Below are 23,278 nucleotides of genomic sequence, written 5' to 3'. Positions count from 1 at the left end.
CACTTGTCTTTGTACTCCTCACCTGGTTGCCGCCACACACGCTTGACACCGTCTGAAAAAGTTTATCTTGGTCTCATCAGACCACAGGACATGGTTCCAGTAATCCATGTCCTTAGTCTGCTTGTCTTCAGCTTTCTTGTGCATCATCTTTAGAAGAGGCTTCCTTCTGGGACGACAGCCATGCAGACCAATTTGATGCAGTGTACGGCGTATGGTCTGAGCACTGACAGGCTGACCCCCACCCTTTCAACCTCTGCAGCAATGCTGTTGAGTGCACTCAACTTCTTTGGTCGACCATGGCGAGGCCTGTTCTGAGTGGAACCTGTCCAGTTAAACCGTTGTATGGTCTTGGCCACCGTGCTGCAGCTCAGTTTCAGGGTCTTGGCAATCTTCTTATAGACCAGGCCATCTTTATGTAGACCAACAACTCTTTTTTTCAGATCCTCAGAGAGTTCTTTGCCATGAGGTGCCATGTTGAACTTCCAGTGACCAGTCAGTATGAGGGAGTGTGAGAGCGATGACACCAAATTTAACACACCTGCTCCCCATTCACACCTGAGACCTTGTAACACTAACCAGTCACATGACACCGGGAAGGGAAAATGGTTAATTGGGCCCAATTTGGACATTTTCACTTAGGGGTGTACTCACTTTTGTTGCCAGCGGTTTAGACATTAATGGCGGTGTGTTGAGTTATTTTGAGGGGACAGCAAATGTACACTGTTATACAAGCTGTACACTCACTACTTTACATTGTAGCAAAGTGTCATTTCTTCAGTGTTGTCACATAAAAAGATATACTCAAATATTTACAAAAATGTGAGGGGTGTACTCACTTTTGTGATATACTGTATGTATGTATGTATGTATGTATGTATGTATGTATGTATGTATGTATGTATGTATGTATGTATGTATGTATGTATGTATGTATGCATGCTTGGGTGAGTTTCCAAGTAGTGGACGTAAGTATACTGGATGGATTATATATATATTCAGTATGATGCTGGTATTCTGGCACAGATCTGCCTGATGAACAACGGGAGTAAAGACGATTGTGTACATTTTCCAAAGGAAGAAGTTATGAGGTGCCATGTACAATATACCGTGAATCCAAGACTGTCATCAAGAATTTGGAAGAACATTTTGAACCACTGCAACTTTTTGGCCCGCCTGCGGCAGCGGCTCGGCTGTGGTAGTGGATACTCACGCTTGGTGCACCGCTGCGATCCAGAGGCCTTACTCCATCCGTGACAGCACTGCCCTCCACAGACATTCACCCTGCAACAACACCCAGAGACAGAGATCGAGCATTGTCACACACACAAGCCAACTCATTTTGTCTAAAACTCACCTGCTGGTTGGCCTAGTGACCCACCTGTGCCGCCCAGCCTGAGATGAACCAGTATAACTGGGCCAGATCTGTTTTTAGGGGTTTCCTTTTATTGGAGGTGAAGCTGGGAGTCCCTAGCCTGGTGCTGAGACTGTGGGAATGTCCCCACTAATCATACATCTGAGAGTGCTGCGACTTGGGGCCCTGCAAATTCTGGTCTTGCTCCTGAATACAACAGGATCTGGGCCATTTCGCTTGACTACTTAGTTTCCTTTGAGCATATTTTATTATTTTAGAACAGTACTTTAAATTAGCTGTTTTTCTTTCTGTCTCTTTTGAGTGGATGTTAATACATTTCCTTATTTCGTATCAGCTTGAAAGTGGTAAAAAACAAAGTTCAGAAGTGATACATTGAACTTGAAATGAATTAGGTTAAATGTCTCAAACAAGGAGCCTACATTATTGCACTGTTTTGATTTGTCAGAAATATCAAAAAGCTACCAGAAACAAATGCACTGTATCATTTAAGATGGTCTTGCAGACTATTTATTTAACAACCATCATACTGTATGTTCATGTGAATTATTATAGTGAATACATTGGCCAGACTAAAAGCGAGTTCCTTTACCAGGTGCATGACTACAGTAGTAGTACGTTGACCCAACATAGGCAATACATCTGTATACCAGACCAGCTTGATATCCAAGAGGATAAGTAGACTATAGACAGACAGATGAACTCTTCTGTAACAGGAACTATTTTCAGACACCCACTGGTTAACTTACCCTGAAATTTTCATTTGGTGACTTTGGTGAACGTTGTGGCTGGTCTGCCGAATGACTTGCTGGTGCTGAGTAAACTGTGTATCCTGGCGAAGCGGGATCGGGTTCGCTTGGTTACCCATCCTCCGGGTTCGGACCTGGCTACCATAACTGGCCGTGAGCTCCACATTGTAGGCATGGGGCTGTCCTGTGGCACTGGAGCGCGAAGAAATGGAACTCACATGTACCCTGTCCGTCCCGCTCGGACCTGGCTGCAACACGTAGTATCTCCTAAAGCCACTCTGATCCGTGGACACAAATGCTGGTGACATGAATAAACCTATAGAAAACAAGAGGTCCCATCTGATCCAAGCCATATCCAGTCAGTATCCGCGTAAAGACAGAATACTTTCTGAAAACTTTAGAACAAATTCCTTGAGGGTCGGATGTTTCTTCTGCGCAGTCTGAATCTGGAAAATAAAAACTCCTCTGACTTTAACGCAAGTAAAACAGTTCTATATCCCTGAACATATTCGTCTATGCTTCGCCTTGCAACCCGAATTTAAAAACGATAACTAAAAACGTAGCCTTAACTTTAAAAAGTGAAAAATAAAATAGTAAATAATAAATGTAAAAATGTGATCATGGATCTAAAACACTCCTTTATCCCTGTGCAGGGTAGGGGGGAGCTGGACAGCAGATGTTACGGCTGCTATGGCTATGTCTGTGCAATATTTTACCCTGCAGATGAGATTGAAAACTCTTTAAAAAGTTTCACTGTGTAAAGGAGTTAGTGTCAGAACTGAACAGCCAATCTCCAGCAGACATGACGTCAGGAGTGGGACGTTTATTGGAACACACTTGTAGGGCTGAACCCTAAAAAAAAAAGTTTGGAGTACGTAGGGCTCCTAGCATAGACTGTAAAAAAATCCCAGTCCCCAAAGATCTAAAGGAAATCCATTCCTCAAGACGCATGTACTTTCTACTTGCTGTCGGCAAGAGCGCGCTCCGCAAAGTGACAGCAGGCATAACCCAGGTTGTACAGCAAGTTAATGAGTGATAAGAGTATAGCAACATGCTTATAATAATGTCCATTTATAAAATAACACACCCAATAAGCCAAGTGTAATGTGTACAACTAATTCATGTAACAGTTCTTAATTCATATTTATAAATAACATACATATATATATGTATGTAGGCTATATGCTGTCATAGTCCTCCATCTTATTGTTACTTCTGACCCATAAAGTCCTGCATAAATCATAAAGGAACTACCATGCGTCATAAACTATAGCCAAATATTTATAAAGCCATGTGTGCACCATTATTCATCCAACAACCCACATGAGTTACTTGTCAACAGTTGCGCTGGGGCCATTCCTGGTGGGTTCTAATTTCCCACGGTTATCTCTAGTTCCTGTCCTCTTACACAGCAGGGTTACCAGCAAACCCTGTGTAAATTCTTCAACATTTCCTCATTATTTCTTTGAAGATTGCAGGGGATATTCCAGTACTGGAGTGAGTTCATTGAAGACATGCACTATGGAGCACACAGAGTGGTTTTAAGGGCCTACACCCAGATGAAAATGAGCCCCATTGAGTCGTTGTGTGCGCTTTGGAAAACATACACAGTACCACAAAGTCTTATGACGTTGGTTCTCGAGTGAGGGATATCTATCTAATTGTCTTAAAACCTCTATGTCCCGGCACTCAAGGTTTGAAGTGGGTGGATACCACAGGAGGCTGCTGTGGGGATGACAGCTCATAATAATGGCCGTAACGGAGCAAATGGATTGGCATCAAACATCAAATACCATTCAACTTATTCCGCTCCAGCCATTACCACAAGCCCGTCCTCCTCAATTAAGGTGCTACCAACCTCTTCTGGGGGATACTGGATACAGTGGTGTCATACATAGATGAAAAAAAGAAAGCCCTCCAGAATGAGGGAGCGGAAAGGAGCGGTTTGGGAAATGTTGCTCTGAATTTCACACAAGAGGTAATGGTAACCAGAACCCAGTGTCTGTGGAGCAGCATCCTCAGAGAAGGGGACAGATCTGTGGAGAAAGACAAGGTGAAGCACGTGTCATCACCAATGATGCAACATGAAATACACTACATATACACAAAAGTAAGTTGACACCCCTTTCAAATGAGTGGATTCGGCTATTTTCAGCCACACTCGTTGCTGACAGGTGCATAACATTGAGCAATCAGCCATACAAACTCCGTTTTGGGTTTCCATGGCCGAGCAGCCGCACACAAGCCTAAGATCCCCATGCACAATGCCAAGCATTGGCTGGAATGGTGTGAAGCTTGGCGCCATTGGACTCTTGAGCATTGGAAACTCGTTCTATGGAGTGCTGAATCACGCTTCACCATCTGGAGGTCTGACGGACTAATCTGGGTGTGGAGGATACCACGAGAACGCTACCTGCCCGATTGCATAGTGCCAACTTTAAAGCTTGGTGGAGGAGGAATGGTCTGGGGCTGTTTTTCATGGTTCGGGCTAGGCCCCTTAGCTCCAGTGAAATTAAATCTTAACGCTACAGCACACAATGACATTCTAGACAATTCTGTGCTTCCAACTTTGTGGCAACAGTTTGGAGAAGGCCCTTTCTTTTTCAGTATGACAATGCCCCCGTGCACAAAGTGAGGTCCAAACAGAAATCGTTTGTCGAGATCGGTGTAGAACTTGAGCACTGACCTCAATCCCATCGAACACCTTTAGGATGAATGGAACGCCGACTGCGAGCCAGGCCTAATCGCCCAAAATCAGCGCTCGACCTCTCGAATTCTCGTGGCTGAATGAAAGCAATTTCCCGCAGCAATGTTCCAACATCTAGTGGAAAGCCTTCCCAGAAGAGTGGAGGCTGTTATAGCAGCAGAAGGACCAACTCCATATTAATGCCCATGATTTTGGAATGAGATGTTCGACGAGCTGGCGTCCACATACTTTTGGTCATGTAATGTAGCTGGGCAGAAATGCAATCCTCCAGTCACTGATTAAATCTAGGTAAATCTCATGTGCGATAACTGTACATGTGCCCAGCAAACAGAGTCAGAGTCTGAAATTAAGTCTCAAATTGCTTCTGGAAAACATTTAAGTCATAGCAAGTCTGTGGGAAGGGATCAACAGACATACACAAGTTGTATGTAAAATATTTTAGTCAGTGAGCTTTCAGGTCACGTTTCTATACAGAATGTTACTCTTCTGATAAATCTTATTTTGTAATAGAGTCCTTGCTCATGGACATCCTGACCAAAAACTGCCCATCCTGATGATTGATTCCTAATTCATTCATACCACAATGAATATCATGAAACTTGATGCCATTTTGGTGTTGCTCGTAGGCAATGACCTTACCATCATATTTCAGCTGCAGTTGGTACTTTATGAGGATGTTGTCAAGTTGTCACTAAGAAACATCAGGAATGTTGAGAAGAAACTGGAGGCTGAACAAAGGTTCAAAGGGAGGCCTCTCCAAATGTATGATGTCATGGCAGCAAATCAGTGTTATGTTTGACAATTAGTAGGCAGATATAACTATATTCTCCCTGTGTCTGCTGGATATATGATAGTAAATGATAATGACCATTATTTCACATTTGTATTAAATGACTGACATTCTGGGACAGAAATCTGGTTATGATTGAGTGGTTTGGTATGCAAACAAATTGTGTAATCAAGACCTGTTGAATATATGGAATGTATTGATACATTATTCTTATGGGTGATGCACACTTCCTTCCCAATCCATAGATTGTCACCAGATTGAAAAAATAAATGTGCCATTTTTATAACATATGACCTTTATTTTGACAGGGAGTCAATAACATCAAATCAAATTTCATGAAAGAACTACAGCTATGACATACACGGAGTATACAAAACATTAAGTACACCTGCTCTTCCCATGACATAGCCTAACCAGGTGAAAGCTATGATCCCTTATTGACGTCACTTGATAAATCCATTTCAAATCAGTGTAGATGAAGGGGAGGATACAGGTTAAAGAAGGAATTTTAAGCCTTGAAACAATTGAGACATGGCTTGTGTATTTGTGCCATTCAGAAGGTAAATGGGTAAGACAAAAAATGCAAGTCCATTGGAACGATGTATGGTAGTAGGTGCCAGGCGCACTGGTTTGTATCAAGAATTGTAACGCTGCTGGGTTTTTCACACTAAAAAATGTCCTGTGTGTATCAAGAATGGGCCACCACCTAAAGGACATCTGTGGGAAGCATTGGAGTCAACATGGGCCAGCATCCATGTGGAATGCTTTCAACACATTGTAGAGTCCATGCCCCGACGAATTGAGGCTGTTCTGAGGGCAAAAGGTTTGGTGTACTCAGTCTATAACACATGTCCATATATACTCGTATAAAAGTAATTTCCTCCCTAAGTCACCTACACTGTAGGCCTTTCCTCCAATGCAAGGCAGAGACACAGTCCATGACAAAGAGGCACAGGCAAAGAAAAACATTTCTACGATAGCAATAAAACAACAAGTATGATAAAACAAAGACAATGTCAAGGTCATTTTTATTTGGGAGAAAATCCATGAGGAGAAGATGGTAGGATCTGTCTGTAGCCCCTGGGGCCCGAGGCATGATGATGATGAGATAGCTGTACTGTGCGGGGGCTGCCTCCATGGTGTCTGTCCTGTGTGAGTGAGGCGAGGTGATACTTTCATGGCCGAGTGCTTCCCCGGTGATGAAGGTCCACACTTGCCTGTCCTGCTTCACATTTTTACATTTCTCATCTGCAGAGCTCTCACTGCGCCTGTGGGAGTCCAGCTTTGGGGGGGGGGGGGGGAGTTATGACTAATACATTCTCACAAGGCAAGCTTGGTTCTATGATCATAAGGCTTCATCTTTGTACAATTTATGAATGTATACATTTCCTGATTTCTATAGTTTCCGCAGAGAAGGTGTCTTTTTGATGACCTGCTGGGTTGAGCTAGCATTCCTTAACCATGCTTTACACTACACGCCTCAAGGGGGGAATTATACCAAATTACCCTTAGTACATACGAGGTGTATCACAGTCCTTTACAGTTAGTCGCATCTCTTCTTCCCTGTAAAAGCGTCTAAAGTACTCTTGGTAAGGACCAGGGTGAGGGGTGCAGGTCACCTGACAGTGTCCCTAGGAGCCATGTCTGCTCTGGGACAAGTTTACTGTAGGAGGTCCTTAGAGGTGTGTCTATACTGAGGCATTCATGCTGATTCGCTGCGCAGCTGGCCACTCTGGTCCTGCAGCTCCATGATAAGCTGTTCCAGCTCTTTGACTTGATCAATCAGGTCGCCATGGATCTCCCCAGAAGCAACATCTGTGTGCAGTTGCTGAGGAAAATCAGTGTAAAGAAATTAAATTACTACAGTTGGTTAAACGTTATCGCAAAAAACGTGAGGTCGGTGAAGTAGTTCAGGATTGATGTGAGTAGTCCGATACATCTGTATGTGGTGGTGGGGTGCTGGCATGAAGACCAAGTGTACTGTACCTTGGCTTTGGTTGCCAGGCTTCTCAGGCTGAGACGAGTGGAGGACAACATCTGCATTGCCTCCTGGGGGTTACTCTTCTTTTTACTACAGCTGAGGGTCACTGTGAACACAGAAATGTGAGAAATAGAGACAGAAAATACCTATTAGCACATACATATTTGTGATTAAAAGACAGAGACCCTTATTTATGTCTATTAAAATGAGTGACTGCTGGAAGGAGACAACCACCCATCATGGAAGGGTCAGGAGAGATGAGGGGTTTCTGGGTCGGGGTCCATGGACCTACCTGCCCTGGTGAGACACTGTGGCACCATGGACCTATGCATGACGAACAGGTCTCATATAGACACACGACTGTGGGTTATACTGCACATGTGTGTGAGTCATTTCTCCTGGGACTGGTTAATGGGCGCTCCACCTCCCTCAGGGAGATTTCTGCAGTCAGTGACACTTCAGTGGGCCTCATCTCATTACGCTGAAGACACTTCACCGCTCAAACCCGCCGCGAGTGGCCTGGCAGCTAGCAAATTAATAATAAGATGAGACCTTTTTCACCAATGTCATTTTAATCACTCCTGTGATTACTGTCCGAGATAAGATAAGACCAACATGTCCTCTGGAACGCTTCACAGTGAATCTGCATTCAACAGGATGAAACAACATCCACACAAACACCATTCCTGACCCCAACAAAGTGATGACTAAAGTTCAGAAGAACTGGTGTTATCCTGTGCTGCTTTGAGAAACATACCGAAACAAAGCTATGTTCCTGAGACCAGTGATGATATTGATGGGTTATTTCCCCTGCATCGCAGTCTTTTGTCTTGGTGTTTACACAACACCTTTTATCTCTCTCTCGCACGAGGAAGGGAGAACAAGCGGCGGTCTCTTCTCCTCTCTATCTGTGCTACACCTTTTCCCTGTATGGTCCCCTTCAACTGCGACAGCACGAAAGGTCAAAACGGAGTGATTTATGGATGAGGACCTCTTCTGCTCTACCCTCCTTGTTCTCATCACTCTACTACTTTTTTCTCATCCCTCTCTTCCGAGCTCTGTGGATGCAGTGTCCAGGCCCATCATAGAGGTTGGTTGCGATTCTGATCCATTTGCTAAGCCTGTCTCTCTAATAAATGACTAAGATCAAAAGCTCTCTGGGTCTTTTCTGAAGGGCTGAAGGACAGGGGAGGCATGTGGGAGTGTTTTGGGATACATACCACAGCCTGTGTGAGGAATTAAGTGTATGTAAGGTGTGTGCGGTGTGTGTGTGCGCGCGCGCATGCGAGAGAAAAGGTGTGACCTGAGTGAAGATGAGCCCTAGCGACAACATCAACCCCAGAGATGTGTTGGGGAAGGCAGGGCTGCGTCCTTACACATTGCTATTCCTACCGTGTTATCCTGACTCCCTCTAATGTTTAATTCAACACAGCATCCGGCTGTAATGAAAAACCTGGGGATTCTCGAGATTAACAACTTTAATGGAGTTCTCCTATAGGACACTCTCCTTCCTTTGCCTGCTGTCTCCATCTCCACTCCATCCCCTAACCCCCTCCACACTAACACGCAAAGCAATTGTTTGGATCAGGATTGCGTCTGCAGAGGGCAGTGGGGTAAGCGGCTTGTTTGTCTTTTTAACTCTTCTCGTGTCTGCAATCCATCATGTCTCCTCCCTACGCGGCTGACGCAAAGGCCTGTAGGAGACGTGACATTAAGCGTGATGGAGTGTTCATAAGTCTCCGCCAATAAGCGGCGGTCACGTGTGGCTCGGGTGTGTCAAAGAAACGTGTGTGTGTGTGACAGGGCCTAAAATGAAACACCTGCCAAATGTGGGTAGATTTTGGCATTGTCGGGTAAGAATGTCTAATTCACCAGCCACGTTGCGGGTGGTTCACTCAAGGCTCGACAGTGTGAGCATTTCATAAAAATAGTCTAGTCAAGTAAGCACAAGTGCTAGTTGTGATTTTATAGCTAAATAAATGCTGTAGTATCTGTTTTCAAAGTATTTCTGACGTTTTGTTTCATATCTGGTAATGCTCAAAGCAAATCGGAATCCTAACGCTAATGCTATCCCACCTCGCGCAACAACACCACCTGTCTAGAGGGCTGTGAGCACTGAGTAATGTGCGGAAAGATTTGTTTTTAAAGGCAATGCGCTCAGGCATTGGTTTAATTTTCTCTAAAGGCTACTTCAGTGAGACTTTGTCCTCGTGTTTCTTGGCTATTTATATTGTTTTGTTCAGAAGCTAGGTTGCTTTCAATGTTTGAGTTTTCTTCCACAGCTAGCAAAAAGAGATCTCAGAGTTTGTCGGCTTCTACTACTGAGATTCTCACAGGCACATGAAGATAGGAGTGGCCCTTTTACCAAGGTAACCTTAGAGGCAGTCTCTGAAGACTTTTTTATATAAACGTTTTAGTCATTTAGCAGACGCTCTTATCCAGAGCGACTTACAGTAATTAGCGAGTGCATACATTTACATACTTTTTTTCGTACCGTTCCCCCGCGGGAATCGAACCCACAACCCTGGCTTTGCAAATCAAGTTTATTTTTGATTTTATATAGCCCTTCGAGATATTAGCTGATGTACGAAGTGCTGTACAGCATGGCAAATGCCATGCTCTACCAACTGAGCTACACGGGATTGTGGTCACAGAATATCAAATCGAGCACATTACTTTGCACTAGTATTACATTTATTGTTTTAGAAACATTACCAAGCATGCTCATCTTTTTTGTGTGTGTTGTGTCATTATGGCAAAAAAAATACTTCGGCTGGTAAAAAATCTGAGTGTCGGGTTGATTTTTTAAAATCTACAGTACCAGTCAAAAGTTTGGACACCTACTCATTCCAGGGTTTTTCTTTATTTTTTTACAAATTTCTACATTGTAGAATAATAGTGAAGACATCAAAACTATGAAATAACACATATGGAATTATGTAGTAACCAAAAAAGTGTTCAACAAATCAAAATATATTTTATATTTGAGATTCTTCAAAGTAGCCACCTGGAATGCATTTCAATTAACAGGTGTGCCTTGTTAAAAGTTCACTTGTGGAATTTCTTTCCTTCTTAATGTGTTTGAGCCAATCAGTTGTGACAAGGTAGGGGAGGTATACAGAAGATTGCACTATTTGTAAAAAGACCATGTCCATATTATGGCAAGAACAGCTCAAATAAACAAAGAGAAATGACAGTCCATCATTACTTTAAGACATGAAGGTCAGTCAATTCTTAAAATGTCAAGAACTTTGAAAGTTTCTTCAAGTAAAGTCGCAAAAACGATCAAGCGCTATGATGAAACTGGCTCTCATGAGGACCGCTACAGGAAAGGAAGACCCAGAGTTACTTCTGCTGCAGAGGATAAGTTCATTAGAGTTAACTGCACCTCAGATTGCAGCCCAAATAAATGCATCAGAGTTCAAGTAACAGACACATCAATATCATCTGTTCCGAGGAGAACGTGTGAATCAGGCCTTCATGGTCAAATTGATGCAAATAAACCACTACTTAATTAAAAGGACACCTCCAGGCTGTGTAAGGGCTATATTACATTTTTTTCAACAGGACAATGACCCAACACACCTCCAGGCGGTGTAAGAGCTATTTGACCAAGGAGAGTGATTCAGTGCTGCATCAGATGACCTGGCCTCCACAATCACCCGACCTCAACCCATTGAGATGGTTTGGGATGAGTTAGACCGCAGAGTGAAGGAAAAGCAGCCAACAAGTTCTCAGCATATGTAGGAACTCCTTCAAGCATTCCAGGTGAAGCTAGTGTAGAAAATGCCAAGAGTGTGCAAAGCTGTCATCAAGGCAAAGGGTGGCTACTTTGAAGAAAGTCAAATATAAAATATATTTGGATTTGTTGTGGTTACTACATGATTTGATATGTGTTATTTCATAGTTTCGATGTCTTCACTATTATTCTACAATGTCAGAAATAGTAAAAATAAAGAAAAACCCTTGAATGAGTAGGTGTGTCCAAACTTTTGACTGGTACTGTACCTGCCACAGTGGTTGGTATGTGGGATAAGGTCTGTGCGTGTAGGGGCAGGAAGTGCATCACTTACCGTTGGCAAGATCTATGGCTCTCCTTATCACCTCCTTGAAGGTCCCAGTGTCTTTCTCCCAGCCGCTGACCTGCACCTCACAGCGATGGGCCTTGGACAGGAACTGCAAAGCCTGACAAACACAAATACGCACACAAGAAAATCCATGAAAAACAATTATCCCCCAACACACAGAATGTTGTGGGCTACCACTTTGAACTAAATATTAACTTCCCATGAAGCCATAAATCCTTACCAATCTGTTGGCCACACCAATCCATTTGGGTTATAATGAACACATTAAGTAAACACATTTAATGAATAGAAAATGAACAGAAATCATCGCTATGGCGTGACTGGCCTATGGGAGGCAGTGGAAAGACAAATGACATACCAGGACTAAGGATCATAACTCACAAGTCACGCTTAGGACATGATTAAGGAACAGTTTTATCAACAGCCCACTGCGTATGACAAGAATACACAGACCCATCTATCATTGTGTGGCCACGTGCAACTTGCTCACCATTAGTTACCATCGCCTATGAGTTATCAATGAGCCTATAAAGAGCCTATTAACAGGATCCAAGTCCATTACAATAATGACTTTTTCACCTCCCCTCCGAGCTCATACAGTATATTTCATGTGTGGCGTTTGCACAGTCAAATGTCACGGGGACGTTAGAGGAATGTTAGAGGGCCTTACTTTCTCGTTGTCCTCAGGCCTGGTGCTGTGGCCGTCTCCGTAGAGCAGGGCGTAGTGACGCCAGATCTCAGCGTCAGTGCTGTGGCGAGACGTGACGCGCCCCAGGAGCTCCTGGACCTTGGCCCGCAGAGATGACGCCTGGTCGCCATGGTTATCTGTCATGTCCTCCACCACCGCTCGCACCAGGATCTCTAGAATCTGGAACACAGGAGATTCAGAATGTGAACGGACCGCTCCTCTGGTTTGAAGTGGGAGGAGTGGGAAAGAGTGGAGCGACTGCTTGTTTAAAGCAGGTGGTTGTGGTTTGGTGTGTGAACCTGAACACACTGGCTTCAATTACATATGTCCTCTCTCAACATAAACCAGTTGGGTTGCCTCAATGTTGCGTGGCTCTGTCATCCTCCGTTTCTAGTTTGGTGATTGCCGTCTGAGCAGGAGGCTATTTCACACTGACGCTTTTCGCACTTGGTTTCAATTTCACCTCGCACCCAACTGAATGTGTGGCATTTGCCCCCCGCTCAAATTCAATATGCTTGGCATTGAGAGTGGAATATAGAGTGGAATAAAACTGCCAAGAATTCATGGGACTTGTTTTCTATTGTAACAAAAAATGGAAATGTATGCACAGTCACGATCATCACGCAGTACAATTAAAAGCGCTTGAATAAATAGCCTAGAGGGCAGAGCAATGCTGGATTTCAAAACATAACCTCACCCTCTTTGTTTACTTTAACTAAATGCTTTCCCATATGAATAATAAAACGGTATCATCAGCACGCTGAAAACAAATAATCAAGTTACAACGCAATACACACCACTCACTCACACACGGGCATGTCATAGTCATAGCTATATATACTAACATGTTCCATAAGCAACAAGCAGGAGACAGAGGATGATATCAATGAGAAAAATCTCAAAAGGTATGTCCATGTGCTCCACTAAAAGCCAGGAAGTGCAGCAGCGGTCCCGGGCCTTATCCTGTCTGTCCAGGGGAATGTTATTTGTGAAGCCCTCATGCACCGCTCCGAATACCAACACTCTGAGCAAGCTGAGTAAAGGCAGGGGAAAGGAGAGAGGGACAGATGAATGGTGAAAGGTGTGGCCTGGATTGGAGGGGTGTGTGTGTGGGTGGGGGTATGTGTGGCCTGGATTGGAGGGGTGCGTGTGTGGGTGGGGGTATGTGTGACCTGGATTGGAGGGGTGTGTGTGTGGGGGTATGTGTGACCTGGATTGGAGGGGTGTGTGTGTGGGGGTATGTGGCCTGGATTGGAGGGGTGTGTGTGTGTGGGTATGTGTGGCCTGGATTGGAGGGGTGTGTGTGTGTGGGTATGTGTGGCCTGGATTGGAGGGGTGTGTGTGTGTGGGTATGTGTGGCCTGGATTGGAGGGGTGTGTGTGTGTGGGTATGTGTGGCCTGGATTGGAGGGGTATGTGTGGGGGTATGTGTGGCCTGGATTGGAGGGGTATGTGTGGAGGTATGTGTGGCCTGGATTGGAGGGGTGTGTGTGTGGGTATGTGTGGCCTGGATTGGAGGGGTGTGTGTGTGGGTATGTGTGGCCTGGATTGGAGGGGTGTGTGTGTGGGTATGTGTGGCCTGGATTGGAGGGGTGTGTGTGTGGGTATGTGTGGCCTGGATTGGAGGGGTGTGTGTGTGGGTATGTGTGGCCTGGATTGGAGGGGTGTGTGTGTGGGTATGTGTGGCCTGGATTGGAGGGGTGTGTGTGTGGGTATGTGTGGCCTGGATTGGAGGGGTGTGTGTGTGGGTATGTGTGGCCTGGATTGGAGGGGTGTGTGTGTGGGTATGTGTGGCCTGGATTGGAGGGGTGTGTGTGTGGGTATGTGTGGCCTGGATTGGAGGGGTGTGTGTGTGGGTATGTGTGGCCTGGATTGGAGGGGTGTGTGTGTGGGTATGTGTGGCCTGGATTGGAGGGGTGTGTGTGTGGGTATGTGTGGCCTGGATTGGAGGGGTGTGTGTGTGGGTGGGGGTATGTGTGGCCTGGATTGGAGGTGTGTGTGTGTGTGTGGGTATGTGTGGCCTGGATTGGAGGGGTGTGTGTGGGTGGGTATGTGTGGCCTGGATTGGAGGGGTGTGTGTGTGTGTGGGTATGTGTGGCCTGGATTGGAGGGGTGTGTGTGTGTGTGTGGGTATGTGTGGCCTGGATTGGAGGGGTGTGTGTGTGTGTGGGTATGTGTGGCCTGGATTGGAGGGGTGTGTGTGTGTGGGTATGTGTGGCCTGGATTGGAGGGGTGTGTGTGTGTGTGGGTATGTGTGGCCTGGATTGGAGGGGTGTGTGTGTGTGGGTATGTGTGGCCTGGATTGGAGGGGTGTGTGTGTGTGTGGGTATGTGTGGCCTGGATTGGAGGGGTGTGTGTGTGTGTGTGGGTATGTGTGGCCTGGATTGGAGGGGTGTGTGTGTGGGTGGGGGTATGTGTGGCCTGGATTGGAGGGGTGTGTGTGTGGGTGGGGGTATGTGTGGCCTGGATTGGAGGGGTGTGTGTGTGGGTGGGGGTATGTGTGGCCTGGATTGGAGGGGTGTGTGTGTGGGTGGGGGTATGTGTGGCCTGGATTGGAGGGGTGTGTGTGTGTGGGTATGTGTGGCCTGGATTGGAGGGGTGTGTGTGCGTGGGTATGTGTGGCCTGGATTGGAGGGGTGTGTGTGTGGGTGGGGGTATGTGTGGCCTGGATTGGAGGGGTGTGTGTGTGTGGGTATGTGTGGCCTGGATTGGAGGGGTGTGTGTGCGTAGTCTGAGGGTGTAAACTGCAAGACGTGTGCATCTCCTCACGCGTCTGTGTTTAAGTCTCCCCATGCTAGTCTTTGAGTTGGTGTGTATGTCTACCATGCGCGTGCCAGGGTGGGGGGCCTGGTTTCCCAGAAGTCAGCTCCCTTTGAAGTCGTGGCACTAGCAGAAAGCCTGTTAGTGAACAGCTTGAACCCCAGGTGTTCGCTGAGCCAAGCTTTTTACTTTATCCCAATTTTGATTGTTCACAGTAAAAATGTAGCCAAAGGTGAATGAGACCTCTAGCCTACTGCACATATCCATACAACCACTTACAGGGAGGGATTTCACATTCACAGTGACTGAATCACCAGAAGAGCCAATGCATTTCTTGAAGGATGATTGTGTGTTTGAAAATCACTTCCAAATTGCATGTCTAAAGAGGCTGTTTAAAGACTCCATCCCAGAGAGTCTTGACACCGAGTTACCAAATGACCCAGCTCTTAGTTAATGGGTTGTAAGTTCAGCTGCAGGCGGGCTGGCACACTGCCTCTGCTCGACTAGATTATTGTTTAGTCTCCAGTTGACTGTGGCGTGCCTCGCCGGTCGAGGAGGAAGAGAATCTGTGAGGAAGCAGATCTGAAAGCTGTAAGTGGTGTGAACTTCAACAGGCATGAGGGAGAGGAAAGGCCCCCTTTACAATAAATCTGGTCTAAACCAGACAATCAAACACCTTATATCCAGGCTTCACAGACAACTGTTCTGTATCTATACCTGGGGCTAAACCTTCCAGATGGCTTTCCAACTGAATAATGGCATAGCCAAGCTCCTAGCAATCATGCAATGTTCTTGAATGACTAAAGGCCATTAAAAGTACAATCCAGTAAAATGGTTTGATAACATTCTTCAAATGAATTATCTCTGTGTAAGAGAAGATCATAAATGAGATCTGTTGAAACGAGAGCACTTCTGTAAGGGCTGTTCCAGAATGTGTGTGGTCTACTGTAGGACAGTAGGTAAGGCGAGGATGAATCCTCCCAACTGGCGGTCGTCTCAGCCCTTAAAACAACAGCCGTCTAGGGAATCCGGGAGTGTCTCTCCCTTCTCCTTCTTTCACTATATCACTCTTTCTACCTCACCCTTTTTTATAGTCCCCCAAGTGCAGTTCCACGGGAGGTCTGATTTAAATTTGTTTCTCTTCTCACCATTTGCATGTAACAAACTACTTGTCTATAGATGCTCTTTAGTGTGCTCCTGGTTTTCACAGTTTAAGTGTACCACTCCCCCACCTCTGTGTTTAAAATGTCAACGTTCTCAGGTGCTGGAACAAATGTCATTCTGCATACCATACCGGTGCAGCAAGTATCTTGCTACACACACACTCCTCTCTGGACCCTCAGATAAGATGCCGGTCGGTGTATGTGTGTGGTCCAAAGAAAGATACTCTGTCTTCATACCGGATAAAACATTTCATCATAATAATCTCAGTGTGTATGTGAGATGGGGGTTGTGTGGGTAATAGCAGAGGGCCTCTGCCTACTGGCTCTGAGAAGGGGTTGGTCTAACCTATCAGTTATCTGTTATACTGGTACAGTAGCTGGAGGAAGTCTGTGGGAAATCAGGGGAGGGGAGGTGCTGGGTAAATGAGTGTTAATATTGATTGATAGCTCTCTTCTGCCACTGGGGCACCTCAGCGTCTGAAGGTAATTTCAGCCTAGAAGGTCTCAGACAGGATTCATCAGATCGGACTGTCGATGATGAAAATGTGTAACAAATTAAATCCCTAAATGGGACTTTTTGATTCAAGTTAAAGGGGAAATTATACGGATCACTCTCCCAGATTCCTGCTGTATCCGGTTATAGTGTGAAATTAAGAGGAAAAGTAATATCCTCCCACGGAGAGAGAGCAGGATGGAAAACGGAGTAAAGGTTTGATGTATCCCGAGTAACGAGAAATTTGATCCATTTTCAACGAGACCTTTTCTTCACGGGGGAAATAATTATTTTCTGTCTCAAAGGAATGTGTGAGTGTGTGTGTCCATCATAACCCACAATTCATCACTAGGATCCACTGGATACGGAGAATATGGAGGGCATGTGACAGAGGTCCTCATAAGTCACTAATTCCACTCTAGTTGCTTCTCTACATTCCATAGAAGAGGAATGCATCCTGGCCCATAAGGTGTACAGTTGTAAAGTACTCTCTCCCCCTCAGCCATGCAGTACTGTATGAACTAACAACAGTCTCAGGAAGCAAACAATATGGAATAAAAGTGAAGGAGAGGAAAGGAAGGTAAGTTGATGACAAAACAAGCACTTGCAGGAATAGATTTTATGAAGGAAGTATGACGTTAACTGTCGCCTTGTCACACAATTCAAAATACAATACAAAGACGCGAGTCAGGAAGGCCAAATAATAGCAAATACTCTCTTCAAATACAAGCGCTTTTAAGTGAAATAGTGGTACATCAAGGATACATTTAGGGGATGAGGGAGGGGGGGGGCAGGTAGAAGAAACGGATGGGCATTTCAATGTCAGCAAACAAAATAGTGCCACCAAACTATGCGCATTGGGTGAGTGGGGACAGGCTGTTATATCAGACGACCACATTAAGGACTCATAAACCCGATGGGAACATCTTTTAATTTGATGTTCAAAGGCCAAATAAGATGGGGCCTAAGGAACTGACCAATCCTTCTCACACAACACAGAGTAAAGTGCAGAAGGAGAAAAAGAGAGAAGACTGTTGGGAACCAGAGTTAAAGAATGTGAATCCACATCCCAATTACGGGGACATATATTTTACAGCAGCGGGTGGCTGGTTGCGACCTTTTCAACTTGTGCGTTTACATCTCCAATCCTAATTGATGAGGCGCTAGCATCTTGCCAAGCTAAAAATGAATCCATTGAGCGAGAGAAGAGCAAAAAATAATCCATTGAGAGAGAGAAGAGCAAAAAATAATCCATTGAGAGAGAGAAGAGCAAAAAAGACAGGGAGGGAAGGAAAGGAAAATAACACTTTTTTTTAACAATTTTTTTCTCCCCAATTTTCGTGGTATCCAATCGCTAGTAATTACTATCTTGTCTCAACGCTACAACTTACGTACGGGCTCGGGAGAGACGAAGGTCGAAAGTCATGCGTCCTCCGAAGCACAACCCAACCAAGCCGCACTGCTTCTTAACACAGCGCGCCTCCAACCCGGAAGCCAGCCGCACCAATGTGTTGGAGGAAACACCGTGCACCCGCCCCCTTTGGTTAGCGCGCACTGCGCCCGGCCCGCCACAGGAGTCGCTGGAGCGCGATGAGACAAGGATATCCCTACCGGCCAAACCCTCCCTAACCCGGACGACGCTAGGCCAATTGTGCGTCGCCCCACGGACCTCCCGGTCGCGGCCGGCTGCGACAGAGCCTGGACGCGAACCCAGAGACTCTGGTGGCACAGCTAGCGCTGCAGTGCCCTAGACCACAGCGCCACCCGGGAGGCCCGGAAAATAACACATTTTGAGCAAACCCCCACTGACTTTGCCAAGCTAATTAGAAAAGGCAATGAAACAGATCCAACCAGGGCTGTGCATGTTAAGTGGCGCTACAGTGGTGGCGCGGGACGAGGCGAGGGCTGGGGATTATGACCGGACCCCCAGGAGCACCCAACCTCCAGACACCTAAAGCTCTGTTATTTAGAGCTTTTACATCCGTGCTGAAACATCTTCTTTAAAGTGAATTGCTCTGAAGACAGAATGTATGTATTCCGGGGCTGAGGACTTATACAGTATGTTGCAGTTTTGCTCAGTAGCTATGTTTGGACTCGTTTATTCAAAGTCGACAGTTAATTTTCTATTTAGTAAGCGTTGGTGGGTTTCCAATTAGCCAGCGATGATTCACAGATTTTTCATGTAGATTTTTTCAAATGAAACCAAATGAAAGTGCTTGATAAGCCCAGCAGGCAGGGTATAACTATTGCCGTGGATATATTGCAGGGACATCTTCAGAGAATGTCAGTAGGGTCCTCAAAGGTCTGTGGACCCCATTGCAATATCGACACCTGACATTCCATTAGAAATCGTGATAAGAGTCGCAGCAAAATGATAGACTGGTGGTCAAGTGGTGTGTTGTCATAGAGGTCCAGAATGTTCAGGTCTCCTTTAGGCGAGCTCTCTGACCGAAGTGGTTTCAGTATTAAAGAGGTGGTAGCAGGTGGCGGTGGCAGAGGGCTCTGCTCAAACAGACTGCAACCTCTTGTATATATTCTTCATTCCCAAGGGGTCACCCTCTGGAAGGCCCTGGGTTCTGTGATGGAGCTAAGAGAGGGCAAGAGGGGGGGTGGAGTGGACCCTTCTGTGCCCTGGAACATATGGAGCCTGAATCTCACACGGCTGAGAAAGCCTACCCAGGCTCCTCTCCTTACGGGAGACGTGGGTGCTGTTAACGACTGGTTGTTAGAGGGGCAGCACCGTGGTACGAGCAGATGAGAGGCGTATGGTGCCATTAAAGGCACGCTCCTGGTGGCATATGGAGCCGGGCGTATTCAAATCCTCGGTTGCTTTACAAGTACTGCTCCTAGATGTGAACAAGCTATGACATGGGACTTATCTGTGACAGGAACCAGTGTGGGTGGAAAGTTAGCTGGGTTATTACTGTAGCACAGCACATTTCCATTTTAGAAATAATCCTGTAAACAAGGGAAAAGCTGTTCTTTTCTAAACCAAGTAGGATGAAGTTGTCCCTTGACACTAACCTAAGGTCAGTTTAGCATTTTCCCCTAAATGGCTAAGGTTGTGATTTTTGGATATGGTAAATTGATCCTAGATCAGTGCCTGTGGGCACTATCATTACCTGCACATCCTTGAACTTGTCCCTCAGGTCCATAAGGCGATGGTAGGCCTTGATGGCCTCTGCGAACTCTCCCACGTCGGTGCAAACGGCAATGAAGTTCTCCCAGATCTGCCAGTGTTCGTAGTTACACTTCAGAGCCTCCTGCAGGGTGCGGAAAGCCTTCGTCCTGACAGACAGTGGGACGGACAGGCGCTGGAATTAGTGGTGCCATGGAAAGTATTTTTACATGGCTGGTGCTCACCATTTCTTCAGGGGCAGCTTACAAAGTCTTATGGGATGAATACTAAATTGAGATGCACACAGACATGCATTAACGTCAACGTGCAAATTTGAGTTAATAAGTTAGGAGTCGGTCCTACCAGTCATTTCTACAGTTCAGTAATGAGTCACTATTTCAGGTGAGGTGCCTGCATCTCTGTAACCTCAGCAGCTGTCCAGAGGTGGACCATAGCCAAGTCTGACTGACATGGCTGCCTGCCCCCTGTGTCTGACACCTCAGTGAGACGCAGGCTACATAAGTTAGCAGTTCGCCGTGACAACCGCCCTGATACTCTCTCTCTGATCCACCTACACTCACACACACCACAGGCTACAGGCTCTTTAACAGAGCCACTTCAGCTGATTTAGCAGCGGCGCTAACCAGGTAGAAGTCTCCCCGCTTTTTAATTTCAGGCCTGAAAGCACAGGGCTGATTTGATCAGGGGCTGAGGGGGAAAGTTTCCCCATAAAGAAACCATGGAGCTTCCTAGTTCCCAGACAGAGTTCTGCCAGGAAGAGATTGTGGTTTTCAGGGGAAATAAGAGAACCTGCCCATCTTACAGTGGTGGGAATGTACTAATTGACTTGAGCCTAACAAATCTGGCTGATGCCCGCCTCATGGTCAGCTGGGGTTTACCTAGGTCCTGTGGTAAAATCAGGAGGGCATTGAGATGTTATCTTTCCCATCACGACTGCCTAGTGAGTTTTTAAAGTAATTGAAAAGCATCGAGGTCAGTTACGTGACCAAACCAATGACTAGAGGAGTTGGAGTGGGGTGAAAAAGGCATTATAACATCAATCTGTTTCATTGGCGTGTAAATCAGTGCTACTCTTTGATACCTCTCTCCAGCCAAAAATCAATACTGTCAGGCTGAATGGATGCCTCCTGGCTGGCAGTGCGAGTCCCTCTCTCTGTGAGAGTGACAGGTCCTGGATCAGTAGGGGTAGTGGCTGGAGAACCTCAGGGATATCAGGGCTGAGAGAGAACATTAAGGTCCGATTCCTCTGTCTTTGTTGTGGCCCTACTGTATGTGTCAGCCGGCACAAGGGTGGTGGGTGGATGGATGGGCGGGTGAGTGAGTGAGAAACACGGGTCTTCTCAAGGCCCCGCTGAGCCTCCAAAACCAGTTGGCTCAATAATATAATTCCTCACCCTAAAGCTAACCTCAGTCCAGTCAATTGTGTGTGAGCTGTGGAGAGAAGGCTCTCGACTGAGGGACCCTAAATTCAAAACAAGGAGACATTCAAACATTGAGCCTGTCAACTGAAATACTTCTGACTGAACTGTACATCTTCCAGAGTCCTAACTCTGGTCAATCATTGACAGGTTAATGGTCCAGATGGAGGGACTATACAGTACTCACTTCTGTCTCAGGCGGATGTAGGCCGTGGAGAGGTTGTTCCACGCCTCTGCGTTCTGAAGGAGGAAAAATGAAGATGTACAGCTTACACACAAGTAAGCACAGGGTTGTTAAGAAGCTGTGGCAGAAGACTGACTCCCCCCGAGCCTAAATATGTTCTGCTGAGTGCTACATGAGCACATTCCCGCTCAATGCAGTGGGCACACGGGGGCCGTATGGGTCATTAAGTTGAATTGGAAAGACTGCTGGAGGACTGCTGAAGAGTGTTATAGCTCGGGTTATGGGAAGGGAGTGTTTTCCGTTTGTCAAAGTGTGTTTGTGTGTGGGGGTGTGTGTTTGTGTGGGAATGTGTGTATTTGTGAGTAATGGAAAAAGAGAAGGGGGGGAGTAGAGGGAGTGACAAAACGAGAGATGAATAGTATTGTGATTGTCCCACTGTGCATTCATGTGATTGACTCTGCCCTCCTATGTGCGATGATGCCTGACACTGTAAGGTGGTGTAGTAATGCACTTACATCTGGCTCCAGTCCCACACACCTCTGGAAGGCCTTGGCAGCACCCTCATAGCCCTCCAGGGCAAAGTAGGCACAGCCCAGGGAGAACCACACCCCAAGCTGTAGAAACAAGACAAACAGAGTCAAACATGAGCAGTGAGTTCAGGAATACTAAACTGTGAAATGTTGAGTGGAATATCATTTATAGTCTCATGTATTCATGGTGAGAATTCTATATTATCTCAGTGCTAACTCACCCCCTTGATCCACGGTATAAACTAACAATGTGCTGAGCCTGCCACACTTTCTCAGTCCTGCTTTCAAACCATCCCTGCCATGCTGACTGGCAGGTGCCACACAGGACACACGTGGAAAAAAAGGAAGCGGAAAAAGAAACGCAAATGCCATGTTGGCTAATGTTGCAGCCCTCCTGTGCCTGTGTTTGACTTGGAGGAAAGCCCACCTGCCACCGCTCTGTGACTGACAGGCAGGCCCCCGTCTGTAAAAATCAGCTGTGACATCAGTCCCCCGGATTCTCTCCCCCCTCCATTTCCCTTTCTCCCTCCATTTCCCTTTCTCCCCCCACTTTGTGTCTTTCCCCTCTCACCACAGCACACTACAACATCGCATGGCTCATATCAGAGGGAGGTGGGAAACGGAGGAATATACCCTTCTATTCTATTTATCTTCATTCTCCAAAGATGTAGCTGCTGGAGCGATTGTTTACAAGAGCCCTCATATCTCCTTAACAATACTTCAACAACCCCTTGAAAAACGGAGGGTGAAGGTCATTATGGCAGAACTAGCTAAATTAAAACATCCTATTGCTGGCTGACCTGCTGAATTAAATATGGACAACGGGCAGAAGAGGGAAGGAAAACAGGAAATGATTTCCCTTTGCTCTGTTCCCCCGGGCGAAACTGACTCGTTATTTCTCCTCTTCACTCTGCTATCCAGAGGAGTGGTTACAGGGTGAGTTGGCTGCCCTCTGTGTGCTGGGAGCCAACAGGACAGGTCCCAGACACAACTGTCCCAACACTACTTCCTTGGGGAAATGGGAAAGTGTGTGTGGGTGGGTGGGTGAATGGGGGCAAAGGCGCAGATTCATTCCAGTTCTACTGTGCTCGGTGCTAACCTACTACTCTTTGAAGTTAATACATTATTTAATCTATTCATAAAAAATACCAAAATCTATCCTATCACTTGTAGGTAGCTTACCTGCAGGTCAGGTAGTTAAGTTTTACCCTGTGAGTTCT

The 23,278-nt window shown here is 46.0% G+C and overlaps 2 protein-coding genes across 4 annotated transcripts in view; both read right to left on the bottom strand.

The window, feature by feature from the left end:
* ltbp1 (latent transforming growth factor beta binding protein 1) overlaps window positions 1–2,874 on the bottom strand; it is a 134,039-nt gene extending 131,165 nt beyond the window's left edge. Inside the window, exons 1-2 of one of the 3 annotated variants that reach the window (XM_055902272.1) lie at window positions 2,119–2,874; window positions 1,211–1,281 (exon numbers count right to left, since the gene is read on the bottom strand). In XM_055902272.1, coding sequence (XP_055758247.1) covers window positions 1,211–1,281; window positions 2,119–2,471 — 424 coding nt within the window. In that variant the 5' untranslated portion in view covers window positions 2,472–2,874. The remainder of the gene's footprint in view (window positions 1–1,210; window positions 1,282–2,118) is intronic. The other 2 variants (XM_055902269.1, XM_055902271.1) reach the window with 2 other exon arrangements.
* Window positions 2,875–5,892: 3,018 nt separating this feature from the next.
* ttc27 (tetratricopeptide repeat domain 27) overlaps window positions 5,893–23,278 on the bottom strand; it is a 122,131-nt gene continuing 104,745 nt past the window's right edge. Inside the window, exons 14-20 of the mRNA XM_055902268.1 lie at window positions 22,044–22,142; window positions 21,532–21,584; window positions 19,910–20,075; window positions 12,355–12,552; window positions 11,670–11,781; window positions 7,602–7,702; window positions 5,893–7,443 (exon numbers count right to left, since the gene is read on the bottom strand). Coding sequence (XP_055758243.1) covers window positions 7,318–7,443; window positions 7,602–7,702; window positions 11,670–11,781; window positions 12,355–12,552; window positions 19,910–20,075; window positions 21,532–21,584; window positions 22,044–22,142 — 855 coding nt within the window. The 3' untranslated portion in view covers window positions 5,893–7,317. The remainder of the gene's footprint in view (window positions 7,444–7,601; window positions 7,703–11,669; window positions 11,782–12,354; window positions 12,553–19,909; window positions 20,076–21,531; window positions 21,585–22,043; window positions 22,143–23,278) is intronic.

Source organism: Salvelinus fontinalis, chromosome 37 (assembly GCF_029448725.1).
Source record: "Salvelinus fontinalis isolate EN_2023a chromosome 37, ASM2944872v1, whole genome shotgun sequence".
Taxonomy (NCBI): domain Eukaryota; kingdom Metazoa; phylum Chordata; class Actinopteri; order Salmoniformes; family Salmonidae; genus Salvelinus; species Salvelinus fontinalis.
The sequence above is the reverse complement of the archived record's forward strand: the minus strand, read 5'-3'. Positions and strand labels throughout refer to the sequence as shown.